General features: G+C 45.2%; 1 protein-coding gene across 1 annotated transcript in view; it reads right to left on the bottom strand.

Annotated features, from left to right (window-relative positions):
• The window catches only part of il34 (interleukin 34), a 74,638-nt gene that overhangs the window by 13,743 nt on the left and 46,401 nt on the right, over positions 1-14,494 (bottom strand). The window contains exons 3-5 of the mRNA XM_048547137.2: positions 9,724-9,824; positions 8,471-8,548; positions 454-621 (exon numbers count right to left, since the gene is read on the bottom strand). Of these exons, the coding sequence (XP_048403094.1) occupies positions 454-621; positions 8,471-8,548; positions 9,724-9,824 (347 nt within the window). The remainder of the gene's footprint in view (positions 1-453; positions 622-8,470; positions 8,549-9,723; positions 9,825-14,494) is intronic.

The following is a 14,494-nucleotide window of genomic DNA, read 5'->3' as shown; positions in this document are numbered from 1 at the left end:
GATCTTAGATGATCAAAGCAAGATTAAGAGACATCTGGAAGGAGACAAGAGGTAGAAGTGGGGAGTAGTTTAAGGAGAAAACTTCAGAGCATAGGGACTGGGAATCTTAAGGCAAGGCTGCCAATAGTGCAGCGACTAAAACAGGAAAGAAGTGAGAGGCCAGAATTGGACGATTGCAGAGGTTTCAGAGAGTTGTGGCTGGCCTGGACAAGATTACAACAAGGCCATGGGAAGGGTGATGTACACAAGGATAAATATATTAAATTTGAAACTTCACCAGACCACAAGGACAATGGGTCCAGGTGGACTTGTTGCAAATTGGGAGATGTGCAGCAGAGGTTTGGACAGAGGGGATGAAACGCTGCTCCCTTTGTGCAAGAACAGTTTCGCTGTTTTTGTTCCAATTTTGCAGCTTATCAGAGAAAACCCCTTTACATTCCAGGTGGGACTTACCATTTCTTCCATATCCATCCTCAAATAACTAAAGAGAGTGGAGATGCCCTCCACGTAAGCTCTGGACGGGTGCCTTTTTGGGAGGACTTCGAGGACTGTCTCCAGGACTTGAGAATTGATATAAACCCATAGCAATTTCAGGTCTATTTCAGTAAAATTTCTTTTTTGCTGTGTTGAGTGAAAGAAGAAAGGCATTATGTTGGAGCTAAATGTATAGTATCAGCATCAACCTTCTTATTCACCCTCATTGCTGAACAATCTCACATAACTAAGCTTATGTAGTTTCTTGGGATGTTTTGTGTCTGATAGAGCAAATGCAGGGTTTGGAACAACCCAATGCTTCTGGGAGCTTAAAGCAAAACTTACGGGCTCTCCTGTCTCTGGTATCTGCTTGAAACACCAGGATGTCTCGGGTAGATTCACTGGCACCAATCTCCTTGTTGGAATTAGTCTACATTATTGATACCATGTGAAGGAGGATGCCCACACAATGTCTTTGGCAGAAGGTAGACTTGAGCTTATTTAAACATGTCCCGTTCATTACATATTACTTAATAGCATTTACTGAATAGTAAGTTCTAATAGGAAGTTCCATTACATCTGAGATACACAATAGTCTCTTGAGACATCAGGCTCAACTTAAGAGTCAGATCACAAGACAGCTACTAAAACATCCTCACACAGCATTGGTAACAAACAGAACCCAACACTGATTAGCTCCTATCAGGAACAGTCCTTTATATCCTAATGGACGGAATTTACCTTATCACGTCAGCTAACACTTTCAGCTCCTAACTTTGTACGTTATGTTTCATACAACACAGTCCTCAATCCACAAATCTCAACTATAAGTCCTCATAAAACAACCCTCAGGTGGGAAGAAAGGCCTGGATTGCTCATGTTCATATTACAAAATCAGGAAAACACCTTAAATTTTACCGGAAAATTTCAGTCAAATGAAGACTTTGCAACCAAAATTCCAAGTTGTGGGATGAACAAATGTACGTCATTCCTTGCCTGTACAATACAAATTAAGGATTAGCTGGAAGTCACGGGACCCAGGAGGTGGTGTCCCTGCCTCTGAGTCAGCATTGCCAGGTCCAAGACCCTGCTCCAGGGACATGTTAACAATAAGAGTGTTCATGTCAGGCAGAAAGATGGGAACCAAGTTGAAAAACCTTCCGCTGTTCCCCAGGGTGGAAAAAAGACTGAGTGTGAAGGGAGCAAAAGGAGGAATCCTTTAACTGAAGCACTGTTTAGAATCGAAGAGGGTCCAGCTTAAACAGCATGCATTCAACGTGGGGCCTACATACTAAGTTTATCAGGCTCTGATAGCCAGGAGGAAGTTACTATTGTCTTGTTTCAGTGGCGTGCCACATTGCAGGGCCTGACTGGAGAAATTCCAATGGGTTTAACCAATCTTGCTCCTCCCCAAAATTACATTATATTTCATGTGTTTCCAACGATGAAGTAATCCAATAGCCTACGCAGTCAGGGATAACAAAGTGTAGAGCCGGATAAACACGGCAGGCCAGGCAGCATCAGAGGAGCTGGAAGGCTGACATTTCAGGCCTAGACCCTTCTTCAGAACACCTTAGCCTAGGCAGTCTAACTCCCGATAAGTTACTGCCTTAAAAGTGGAGGCTCTGGCTGTGAAGGATCAATTTCTAATGCTTATACTTCTATGATATCACGTCAAAACCACTCAGAGTGCTTCAGACATTGATTACATTCTAAAGTGATTGTTGCCAATGGCAGTTACAGTGTGGAAGTCCTTCACACATGCTATGATCATTCCAGCCAGGGAACATCAGGTCCCAGCAAGATGCCAGTGGTCAGTGTAAGTGGTTGGTGTGGGCGCACATTGGGAATGCTCTCCTCACTTGCCTGCCCCTAGGTGACGGGTGTGAGGAGGGATGTCAGTCTGACAGTGCTGGTCCAGCTCAGGGTAGTTCTACAAGTTGGAGGTAACGGTGAGCAATGGAGAGCTGTCCTCTAACCTGCGTGATCTGAGCTCGGGTGCTCCCGCTCCATCACAGCCTCCGCCAGGTTGGAGGCTAGGTGGATTATTCCACAAGTAGCACTTCAGGTGGCAGCGCTCCAAGACCAAAACCCCGATCAAGGTTTCGGAGTGCCCGGGGTTGTGAACAGGACAAGCCACTGAATCATTTCAAATCCTGGAGTTTGCTAAGGAGGGTTTTACTGATGCCCCAACCCTTCCTGCATCTTAAAGTGATATCAAAGCATCTAGAGTGTGAACCAAAAGAGGGTGTTAAACTATGAAGTCACCATACCAGGCCTTAGTGACCATTTCTATTCTAACATAGAGCAACTGCAAATAAATTAATTGGAAGTCTAAAAGAGCAAACCAAAGACCCTTAGTTAATATTTATTTTCAGCATACAGACATCATTGCCTCGTCCAGAATTTATTGACAATTTTTTAAATAGTCTTTCATGGGACGTGGGTGTCACTGGCAGGGCCAGCATTTATTGCCCGTTCCCAGTTGCCCTTTAGAAGGTGGTGGTGAGCTGATCTTGAACCGCTGTAGTCCACGTGCTGTAGGTGACCCACAATGCCTTTAAGGAGGGAGTTCCATGATTTTTGCCACTGAAGGAAGATAATATATTTCCAAGTCAGAATGGTGAGTGGCTTGGAGGGGAATTTGCAGATGGTGGTCTTCCAGTTTATTCCATGCCCTTGTCCTTCTAAGTTGAAGTGATCAAGGGTTTGGAAGGTGCTGTCTAAGGATCTTTGGTGAATTATTGCAGTGCATCTTGTAGATAGTACACACTGCTGCTAGTGAGCATTGGTTGGTGGAGGGATTGGATGCTTGTGAATGTGGTGCCAATCAAGCAGGCTGCATTAAGACTTCATGAGGTCCAGAGTCATTGTTGAGAACTTCCAGAGCAACTCCCTACCAATAGTATACCACAATACTGCCACATCTGCTGGGTCTGCTGTATTAGTGGGAGAGGACACGTACAGGGATAGTGATGGTGGTGTCTTGGACATTGTCATATTCATAGTCAATACCTGACAGACAATGTCAGGCTGTTGCTTGACTAGTCTGTGAGACAACTCTCCCGATTTTGGCACTAGCCCCCAGATGTTAGTGAGGAGGACTTTGCAGGGTCGACAGGGCTATTTCTGCCGTTGTCTTTTCCTGCGCCTAAGTCGATGCCGGGTAGTCCCTCCAGTTTCATGTCTTTCTTTAGACTTTGTAGCAATGGAGAGAAATGAGTGGCTTGCTTAGGCCATTTCAGAGGGCAGTAGAGAGTCGCCCACATTGCTGTGGGTCTGGAGTCACATGTAGGCCAGACTAGATCAAGGTAGCATATTTCCTTCTCTGAAGGACATTAGAGGAGGTGGTGGTGTAATTGTAATATAACTGGACAAGTAATCAAGAAGCCCTGGCTAATGTGCCAGAGACATGGTTTCAAATCAAATTTCAGATGGTGAAATTTGAATACAATAAAAATCTACCTAGAAACAAAATGTCGGACCTAATTGCAGCCACGTCGATTGTCATAAAAACCCATCTGGTTGACTAATGTCCTTTAGGGAAAGAAATCTGCTATGCGTACCTGGTCTGGCTACATGTGACTGATGCTTAACTGCATTCTGGGCAATCAGGGATGAGCAACAAATGCTGGCCTAGCCAAAGACACATCACATGAAAGAATAAAGACAAAAAACAACCGCTCTTGAAAAAATGTTGGCAAAGTGCCTTCTTAATCAGCTGCGCTGTAGGTGCACCCACAATACTTTGCTCTTTAGTGGTTTGATACAACTAAGTGGCTTGTTCAGCATTTCAGAGGGTGTTAAGAGTGCACCACATTGCTGTGGGCCTGGAGTCACATGTTGGCTAGACTGGATAAAGATGGCAGATTTCCTTCTTTGAAGAACATTGGGGAACTCGATGAGCTTTTGCAACAGCCGTGTAGTTTCATGATCATTATTACGGATGCCAGTTTGTTAATCCCAACTGAATTTAAAATCCCCCAGTGGCCACTGTGGAACTTGATCTCATGACTCTGGAACATTAATCTAGGCCTCTAGATTACTTGTCCAGTAACATCCGACTGATATACAATGTCACTGCAGACAACTGTGCAGAAGGATTTGTAATTAAGGCTTTATTTCAAGAAGAAATATTTTTCCTTTTAACTCGGGACAGAGGGAATATAAAAACTAAGCCATAATACATCTGTGAACAGTCTCTGTGTCACTTTGCTGACCTCTTCAGTAAAAAATGTCACCGCATTTCCAGCACTGGGTACATGCTTTTGTATTAATTCTGCAAAGTCAAGGCTATTTTTTTTCTCTCCACAAATGTCTTATTTTGATAGATTTGCCTGTCATAGATTGCTGGCCACCCACCCACCTCCCCTCCCATTTACCTAATTCATTGTCAAACACCGACATGGGAACTCGTTCACACGCAGCAAATCGGTATTTTGTGAAAGAGCTTTGGGAGAGGTTGAAAGGAACAGTCCCCAGTCCTCCCCTCAACACGTCCCCCGCTGTAATAAACAAACTGCACTCACAAGCACTTCCACTGGCAAATGAGGAGAAACAGTCCCTCTGCCCACGTACACAGTAAAGCAGCTATTGTGACCGGTCCCCAAACCACATTGCCTAATCCCTGCTTGCTCCCCCAATCATTATCCAGGGAAAGAACAACAACATCACGGCCAGTTCAGATCCCCTGGAAACTCTCGGCTCTGAGAGAGAAAAACATACAAACCGGGACAGGGAGGGAAGGACAGCGAGAGAGACATGTGCTGGGACGGGGAGAGAGACACAAACTGAGACAGAGATACACAAATTGGTATGGGGAGAGAAAAGCTGGGTGTGATGAAGGACTCTATGACCAAATTGGAACTTCTTCCATTAGCTAACCACCCCACTGACTGACCCTCTTGCTTGCAGACCCTCCCAAATTGGCCTTCCCACACAAGGCCCCAACACCCTCCTTCCCCCACACTCCCTCAGCCCCCAAGTGCCTCTCCAGCTCATGGCTTTCAGCTGCTTCCTGCCTCTTGCCACGGGGGTTACATCAAGGGAGAGGAAGAGGGAAGTGGTGAGAGAGAAAGAGAGATGGTGACCAGGAAGGTCAGCAAACGGCAGGGTCAGTGAACCGGAGAGGTTGCCCACAGGAAGGGGTCAGCCAGTGGGAGGGTTGGTGAGTCACAGGGTTGACGAGTGGGAATAGGCCATTTCGCAACATCTCTAAGACCATTCTGCCATTCGAGCCTGCAGCACCATTCAGTAACTTCATGGCTGACCTGATTTTAACCTCAACTTTACATTCCTGCATATCCCTGATAAATCTTTCATCCCCTCAATCATCAAGAATTTATCTACCTCGGCCTTAAAAATATTTTAAGATTTTGCTTTTTGAGAAAGGCAATCAAAACCTCAGAGAAAAAAATACTTCCTCATCTCTTACTTGTTCGGGTGATCCTTTCATATTAAACTGTAACCCCTAGCTCTAGATTCTTCCACAAAAAGAAGCATCCTTTTCACATCCACCCAGTCAGTCCCCTCATGTTTCAATTAAGTCACCTCTAATTCTTTTAAACCCCAGAGGATCAGGCCTAGCCCTGTCTAGCCTTTCCTCACAAGGCAATCTGCTCATTCCAAGAATTAGCCTAGTAAGTTTTTTGCTGAACTGCTTCCAATGCATCAACATTTCTTTTGTAAATATGGGGACCAATACTGTACACAATACTCCAGATGCAGTCGCAACAATGCCCTGTATATTTGAAGTATAACCTCCATACTCTTGCATTCAATTCCACTCATGATGAAACATTACATTCTATCGACTTTTCTGATGACTTGGCGTGCCTGTATACTAGCCTTCTGCAATTCCAGCATTAGGACACCCAGATCTCTCTGCATCACTGCTCTGCAATCTTCTCACCATTTTTATAATATGTCTTTTTAAATACTTACAGCCAAAATGGATAATTTCACATTTTCCCACTTTATACTCCATTTGCTAGATCTTTGCCCACTCACCTATCCTTTGCATCTCATCTCACTTTCCTGCCAATCTTTTTGTCATCAGCAAATTGAGCTTCTGTACCTTTGTCCCTTCACTCCAATCATTTATATCAATTACGAAAAGTTGCAGCTCAAACCACTGAGCCTTTGGCACACCACTCGTGACACTCTACCAGTCTGGAAAAGACCCAGAAAATCCTATTGTCTGTTTCCTGTCAGGCTGCCAATCTTCTACTCATGCCAAATGTTGTGCCTACATTATAAGCTTTTACTTTGCACATTAACTTTTAGCATGAAACCTATCAAATGCCTTCTGGAAATTTAAGTTCAATACATCCACTAGGTCCCTTTAGCTACAGCACAAGATACTTCTTCAAAGAGCTCTAATAAATTAGTTAGATCCGATTTCCCTTTCACAACATTATGTTGCCTCAGCATGATAACCTTGAACTTATCCAAGTGCTCTGTTGTAACATCTTTAATAATAACTTCTAATATTTTCCCTATGACCGAAGTTAAGCTAACTGTTCTGTAGTTCTCTGCTTTCTCTCTCCTCCTTTTTTGAATGAACGAGGTACATTAGTTATTCTTCTATTCTGTGGACCCCACAACATCAAGGATGCCCAGAAGTCCAGAATTAGAGGATATCAGAGGGTTGTATGACTGAGGGGCGAGGGTGTGGAGAAATTTGGAAACAAGCACGGAATTTTATTGGGTAGAGGCTGAAAAATCTCAGATGCTAGCATCCAAAGCAGACAAACTACTTTGTCCACTAGTAGATAAGTAGACAAGCGTAGGCTGGAAGAAGACAACAAGCCAGCAACATCCGAAGGAAAGGAGAAGTAAACTCTGCAGCACCCCATACCCCCACATCCAGTCCTGAGGAAAAGTAACACCCAAAAACTTTTAAAATTGAGGCATTGTTTAAAATCGGGGCCTGTGTAGGTTAGTGAGCACAAGGATGATAGATTCATGGAACTGGGGGCAACTGTCACCATGGTTAAGGAAACAAGGGGACTCAGGCAGCAGAGTTCTGGGTCACCACTAGTTTACAGAGAGTACCATTCAGATGGCCAACTCAAAATGCATCTGCATGGTCAAATCTTGGAGGTAAAACAGGAGGGTTTCAAGGCTAGCAATTGTTGCCCATCCTTAATTGCTCTTAAACTGAGTGACTTCCAATAGTTGGGAGTCTGGAGTCAAACATAGGCCAGCAGATTTCCTCCCCTAAAGAACATGAATGAACCAGATGGGTATCTTACAGCAACCAATGATAGTTTCCTGGTCAGCATCATTGAGACTAGCTTTCAATTCCAGGTTCTTTAAAAGCTGAATTTAAATTCCACAAGATTTGGACACACATCCTGGAGCTCCGGTCAGTGCCTCTGGATTATTACAGTTCAGTGTCATCACCATCACACCACCATCTCCTCTTGTGCCACAGAACAAGAAACACATTGAGTAAGCTGCCCTCAGTAATGGTCTGCAGGAAATAATGGCTTGGTGGTACAAGGGGCAGAGAGGGAAGAGGGATGGTTAGTTGGTAAAGGCAGATACGGAAAGTGTTACCACTGTGTACCACTGGGAACCATTCATCTTTTCAGGAACATGACAAAGCATGGACGTCACAAGGAGCCCATGGCTTTGGAAGAGGCAGTGGTGTGGATGTAGGGTCACTTGATTCATAACCCATAACAGCAGGCTATGGGTTCAAATACCACCACGGCAGATGGGGAAATTTGAATTCAATAAAAAGCTAGTCTAATGGTGATTGTGAAATTACTGTTAATAGTCGTCATAAATCTACCTGGTTTACTAATGATACTTAGGTAATGAGTTCTGGTTTACATGTGACTCCAGACCCACAGGTACATGACTGACCTTTAATTGCCTTCTGGCTAATGTGGGTTGGGTAATAGATGCTGGCCTACCCAGCAACATCCACATCCCATGAACAAATCTGAAGACCAAAAAGAAATGAACTTGCTACATTCAAACTTACCATGCGAGTAACATTTATTGTTCTATAAATATCTTCATAGTGAACCTTCATAGCGTAGTTAACTGGCAAGTAATCCTTCTGTAAATAAAACAGAACTGACCATTAAACTTTTGTGCAAGTACTTGAATGTGTTCCTGCATTCTTCCGCCCACTGCAGCCTATACCACAAGACCTAAATCATTCACCTTGGTGCAACCTATTGGTGTCTCAGTGGTTAGCACTGCTGCCTCACAGCACCAGGGACCTGGCTCAATTCCGTCTCAGGCGACTGTCTGTGTGGAGTTTGCACATTCTTCCCATGTCTGTGTAGGTTTGCTTTGTTCTCCTCCCACAGTCCAAAGATGTGCAGGTTAGGTGGATTGGCCATGCTAAATTGCCCTGTAAGGTTCAGGGATGTGTAGGTTAGGGGGATGAGTCTGGGCAGGATGCTATGAGAGTCGGTGTGGACTTGCTGGGCCGAAGGGCCTGTTTCCACACTGTAGGGATTCTAAGAACCTCCATATTTGTTCAAATTAGGTACTCGATTGGAAAAGGAGGCTGCTTGACTGCTACAGAGTGATGTCCACATATGCCAAGACAATGTGGAACATGGGGTCTGGGAGCTGCGCTCGTTGTCAAAGATCCGGGAATTCCTAATAATCCAGACTTCAAAACGGATTCCAAATCTACAGAATTTCAAACAGCCAGTTTATATCCATTCATAACTTGCCTCTCTGCAAAGGATTCATGAGCTTCTCACCTCTTTGTGAGAAGGGCTGATGCTGGCCTGGAGAAATAAGCCTGCTTTTGAATTGTGAGGTCGCTAGCCAGCCTTAATCGGCATTGAGTAAACTCATCCCTTCACTCTCACCCTCACTGGTCAGACTGGATGAGGAATGAAGTAGACTTTGTACTGAACTCCCCCACCACCACAACCACACCTTAGCTGGAAAATCCACTTATTCAGATAATGGTAGTCCAGGGCGAAATTTGAGTTTGATGTCCCTCTTCACCCTTAAATGGCCCACTGACACGAGATAAAGATGGACAGCACCACAGCTCTGAAAAAGCTGTCGGAAACGACAGAGCCATAACCCCAGCAGTAAACGTCATCAGAGGATAAGGATGTAAGATGGGGAAGGTGTTTGGGGAAAGGGTATGTAATTCTGTGGGAGGCCTGCAAATGTAACCATTTCCCCAGGTGGAGGATTCCAAGTCTAAAATGTTGATGGGGGCTTCGATTACATGCATGTAAGTTGCAAAGCACCACTTACCATGTATCGGACCCGCAGACTGTACTGTAGTTCACTATGTAACTCCAACAAATGGACACACTGTGAGCTCACAACAGCAAGAACTCCAAGTAGAATGAAATCTGCAGGAACGGAAGTGAAAAATGTTGAGCAATTACCCAAATTCTGTGGAAAGCCAGCATCGAATAATTGTCAAACTGACACAACTACTCTAAGCCAATTAATTGAGACACCAGGCACAGTTCTAACCTGACAGATCCCAGCCCTTCTTCTGGCTCACACATTGTGACATCTGGTTGTCGTTTGACTAATCCATGTTCTTCCCCTGCCATTCCAATAGATCATCTTGGTCCCATGATAACATTTCTGTCCTACATCTGCTGCAATGTTCCATCACTACTGCAAGGTGAAGGCGTGTGTACTGTCTACAAGGTGCACTACTGCAACTCACCAAACCACTTCTGACAGCACCTTCAAAGCTTGAGACCACTACCATCTAGAAGGACAAGGATAGCAGATACTCGGTAACATAGTAACCTGTAAGTCCCTCTCCAAACCACTCCACATCCAGACTTGGGACTATCACATTGTTCCTTCAGTGTCACTGAGTCAAAGTGCTGGAACTCCCCTCCTAATAGCAGTTTAAGAAGGCTGCTCACCACCACCCTCTTACAGGGAACTAGATATTGACAATAAGTGCTAGAAATAAATCCTGTGAATTAATAAAAAAAAAGCCACAAGCTGAATGTCTCTATCGTAAGTATCCCAGAGGCAGCAGGAATTTAAGAGACATTTCACAGACACGCAGCAAACAACCCCAGGAGTGAAAAGGCTCAGAAAAGGAAAGTGAATTTTTTGCAGCTTTTGTGCACGTTTAGTTGCTAAATTATTGGCGATCAGTGAAAGGTTACTTGATTGCATGAGTCAGTCAGAGGCAGGCCATGTAATGAATTAAACGTTTAGGAGTATGTCCAATTAGTGCTGAAGGTCTAGGCCGGTGGTTCTGGGGGTTGCTGGGGCGAACCAGAATCAGGCTTGTTGGAAATCACCCCTGCTTTTTCCCTACAGAGCTGTCCCAAGATTTGATGGTTCAGTGATGGCAGTGGGTGGTGTATCCACAACACTAGGCTTTGAAATGCAAGATGGCCATCACTGTAGAAAAAATAGCAGAGTCCTTTGAACAGAAGGAAAATCCACAAGACTTAACAACCCCTTGAAGTTTGTCTGATCTTTCCCAAATCACTTAACCCCATTCAGAATCTCTACTGAAAAGCCTGTGGCCAGAACACTCTGCTTGCTCCTTGTGAAGTGGTTTTGTGACATGGATTATTAATTTATTTGATTTAAATGTGTTCCTTATTCTAAAACGTGCTTATTTTGCTGACATATCAGTACTATAACTTTGTGCTGGTTTCGACCTGATTATTTTACAGTCATTTTAGAAATTCCTTCAGAAATCAATGATGGAAATAATTGCTAAAACTTTATTGGCTATTCAGAAATTAGCCATACACCAGGTTTATTTACTTTGGAACAAAACAGGCCATTTGGATGGAAAAGTACTAATGTAATCCCTCGCTTGCCATAGTTATGTGATCTCAGCAGGAAGCAGACAGCAATCATATGTGCAGTTCAAGGAAGACAAAGTAAAAACCAGACGTTGAACTCAAAGAGTGATGTTAGAATGGAGCTGAGATAGACCGATGAAGAGGTAGATTGAAGCACACCAACTGTTACAATGAGTATACTCTCCTGAGTGTCACTGAAGAACACAAAAGCAGAAATTTTGAAAGCGTTGAAGGCAAACTTTGAACCTAGATCGAATGGTACACACGAATAAACAAGGAACAGAAGTTGCTGGAAAAGCTCAGCAGTGTTCTGAGGCAAGGTCATCAGGCCCGAAACAGTAACTGATTTCTCTTCACAGATGCTGCCGAACCTGTTGAGCTTTTCCAGCAACTTCTGTTTTTGTTTCTGATTCACAGCATTCACAGAGCTTTCGGTTTTTACTTGATACACATGAGTACTCTGTGTTGCATATTAGAGCAAAATGTGAAATAGTGCACATTGATAGATATGTGACAGTGTTAACACAACTCACAGAATCCTTTGAGCACTTGAAAGCAAATCTCATTGAAAACAGAATTATTGCGGCTGAAGAGATCCTACTATGATATGTTGACCAATAGGAGAAGAAAATCTGACTCTCAAAGAAGTTATAAACCTCCGAACTTATAAACTGATAGCACAAAAATGGAGAAAGGACCAATGTACCCAGACCTATTACTATTTTAATTCTAACCCTAACCCTATTTTAGTGAGCAGCTCAGACCTATCCACTATGTTGAAAAGCAGTCAAGATGTTACAAACTCAACAATGTGGAGAAAAGGAACAAGTATCCACAGAAACAAAGAAAACACATTGAATGTCGAGTAAGCAGTGCTTTAACTGCATGAAGCGAAATACTTTACATACACGTGTTTCACTGAGAAGTAAACAAGAAAGCCTATAAAACTCAGAGTTACTATTATTACAGGAATTTCAGACAATGATTCAGACAAATCAAGTGTGAGCAAGAGAGATACTGGACAAAGACTCTGACAATTCAGTCTACAACTTGGAGGAGGTTGGCAGGAATACAAAGGAAACTTATGCCAAACTTGCAAAATGAAAAGACTGCCCTACTGGATACAACTAAAGGGAAGATGTGTCTCTGGCAATAGTGAGAATCAGAAGAATCAGCTGGGAAGATTTGTAAACAATCCAATCATTCCAATCTGCCATTAGAGGAAAAGCTGACAAGGAGAACTCTAGCTAGAACAACTAACAAAACTGTTCGCTATTCATAGATGAGCACAGTTGTTGGCATTGTGAGTAACTTGAGTAATTCTCATCGTAAATGATAGCGCATGCGTTTTGAGGGGTCTATTGTGAAATTGTGCTAATATGCTTCCTAGCTTGCTGTAGTCATGTGATGTCTGCAATTATGCGCTCTGGCAGGCAACCACCTTAAACCCAGTTCAGTAAAGCCACTGTACAGGTCAGACTAAGATAATAAAATGTGAGGCTGGATGAACACAGCAGGCCAAGCAGCATCTCAGGAGCACAAAAGCCGACGTTTCGGGCCTAGACCCTTCATCAGAGAGGGGGATGGGGGGAGGGAACTGGAATAAATAGGGAGAGAGGGGGAGGCGGACCGAAGATGGAGAGTAAAGAAGATAGGTGGAGAGGGTGTAGGTGGGGAGGTAGGGAGGGGATAGGTCAGTCCAGGGAAGACGGACAGGTCAAGGAGGTGGGATGAGGTTAGTAGGTAGCTGGGGGTGCGGCTTGGGGTGGGAGGAAGGGATGGGGGAGAGGAAGAACCGGTTAGGGAGGCAGAGACAGGTTGGACTGGTTTTGGGATGCAGTGGGTGGGGGGGAAGAGCTGGGCTGGTTGTGTGGTGCAGTGGGGGGAGGGGATGAACTGGGCTGGTTTAGGGATGCAGTGGGGGAAGGGGAGATTTTGAAACTGGTGAAGTCCACATTGATACCATATGGCTGCAGGGTTCCCAGGCGGAATATGAGTTGCTGTTCCTGCAACCTTCGGGTGGCATCATTGTGGCAGTGCAGGAGGCCCATGATGGACATGTCGTCAAGAGAATGGGAGGGGGAGTGGAAATGGTTTGCGACTGGGAGGTGCAGTTGTTTGTTGCGAACTGAGCGGAGGTGTTCTGCAAAGCGGTCCCCAAGCCTCCGCTTGGTTTCCCCAATGTAGAGGAAGCCGCACCGGGTACAGTGGATGCAGTATACCACATTGGCAGATGTGCAGGTGAACCTCTGCTTAATGTGGAATGTCATCTTGGGGCCTGGGATGGGGGTGAGGGAGGAGGTGTGGGGACAAGTGTAGCATTTCCTGCGGTTGCAGGGGAAGGTGCCGGGTGTGGTGGGGTTGGAGGGCAGTGTGGAGCGAACAAGGGAGTCACGGAGAGAGTGGTCTCTCCGGAAAGCAGACAGGGGAGGGGATGGAAAAATGTCTTGGGTGGTGGGGTCGGATTGTAAATGGCGGAAGTGTCGGAGGATAATGCGTTGTATCCGGAGGTTGGTAGGGTGGTGTGTGAGAACGAGGGGGATCCTCTTGGGGCGGTTGTGGCGGGGGCGGGGTGTGAGGGATGTGTCGCGGGAGATGCGGGAGACGCGGTCAAGGGCGTTCTCAATCACCGTGGGGGGAAAGTTGCGGTCCTTAAAGAACTTGGACATCTGGGATGTGCGGGAGTGGAATGTCTTATCGTGGGAGCAGATGCGGCGGAGGCGGAGGAATTGGGAACAGGGGATGGAATTTTTGCAGGAGGGTGGGTGGGAGGAGGTGTATTCTAGGTAGCTGTGGGAGTCGGTGGGCTTGAAATGGACATCAGTTACAAGCTGGTTGCCTGAGATGGAGACTGAGAGGTCCAGGAAGGTGAGGGATGTGCTGGAGATGGCCCAGGTGAACTGAAGGTTGGGGTGGAAGGTGTTGGTGAAGTGGATGTTCGAGCTCCTCTGGGGAGCAAGAGGCGGCGCCGATACAGTCATCAATGTACCGGAGGAAGAGGTGGGGTTTGGGGCCTGTGTAGGTGCGGAAGATGGACTGTTCCACGTAACCTACAAAGAGGCAGGCATAGCTGGGGCCCATGCGGGTGCCCATGGCCACCCCCTTGGTCTGTAGGAAGTGGGAGGAGTCAAAAGAGAAGTTGTTGAGTGTGAGGACGAGTTCCGCTAGGCGGATGAGAGTGTCGGTGGAGGGGGCCTGGTCGGGCCTGCGGGACAGGAAGAAGC

This window comes from Stegostoma tigrinum, chromosome 16 (assembly GCF_030684315.1).
Source record: "Stegostoma tigrinum isolate sSteTig4 chromosome 16, sSteTig4.hap1, whole genome shotgun sequence".
Taxonomy (NCBI): Eukaryota; Metazoa; Chordata; class Chondrichthyes; order Orectolobiformes; family Stegostomatidae; genus Stegostoma; species Stegostoma tigrinum.
This window is presented reverse-complemented; position numbering and strand designations above follow the sequence as displayed.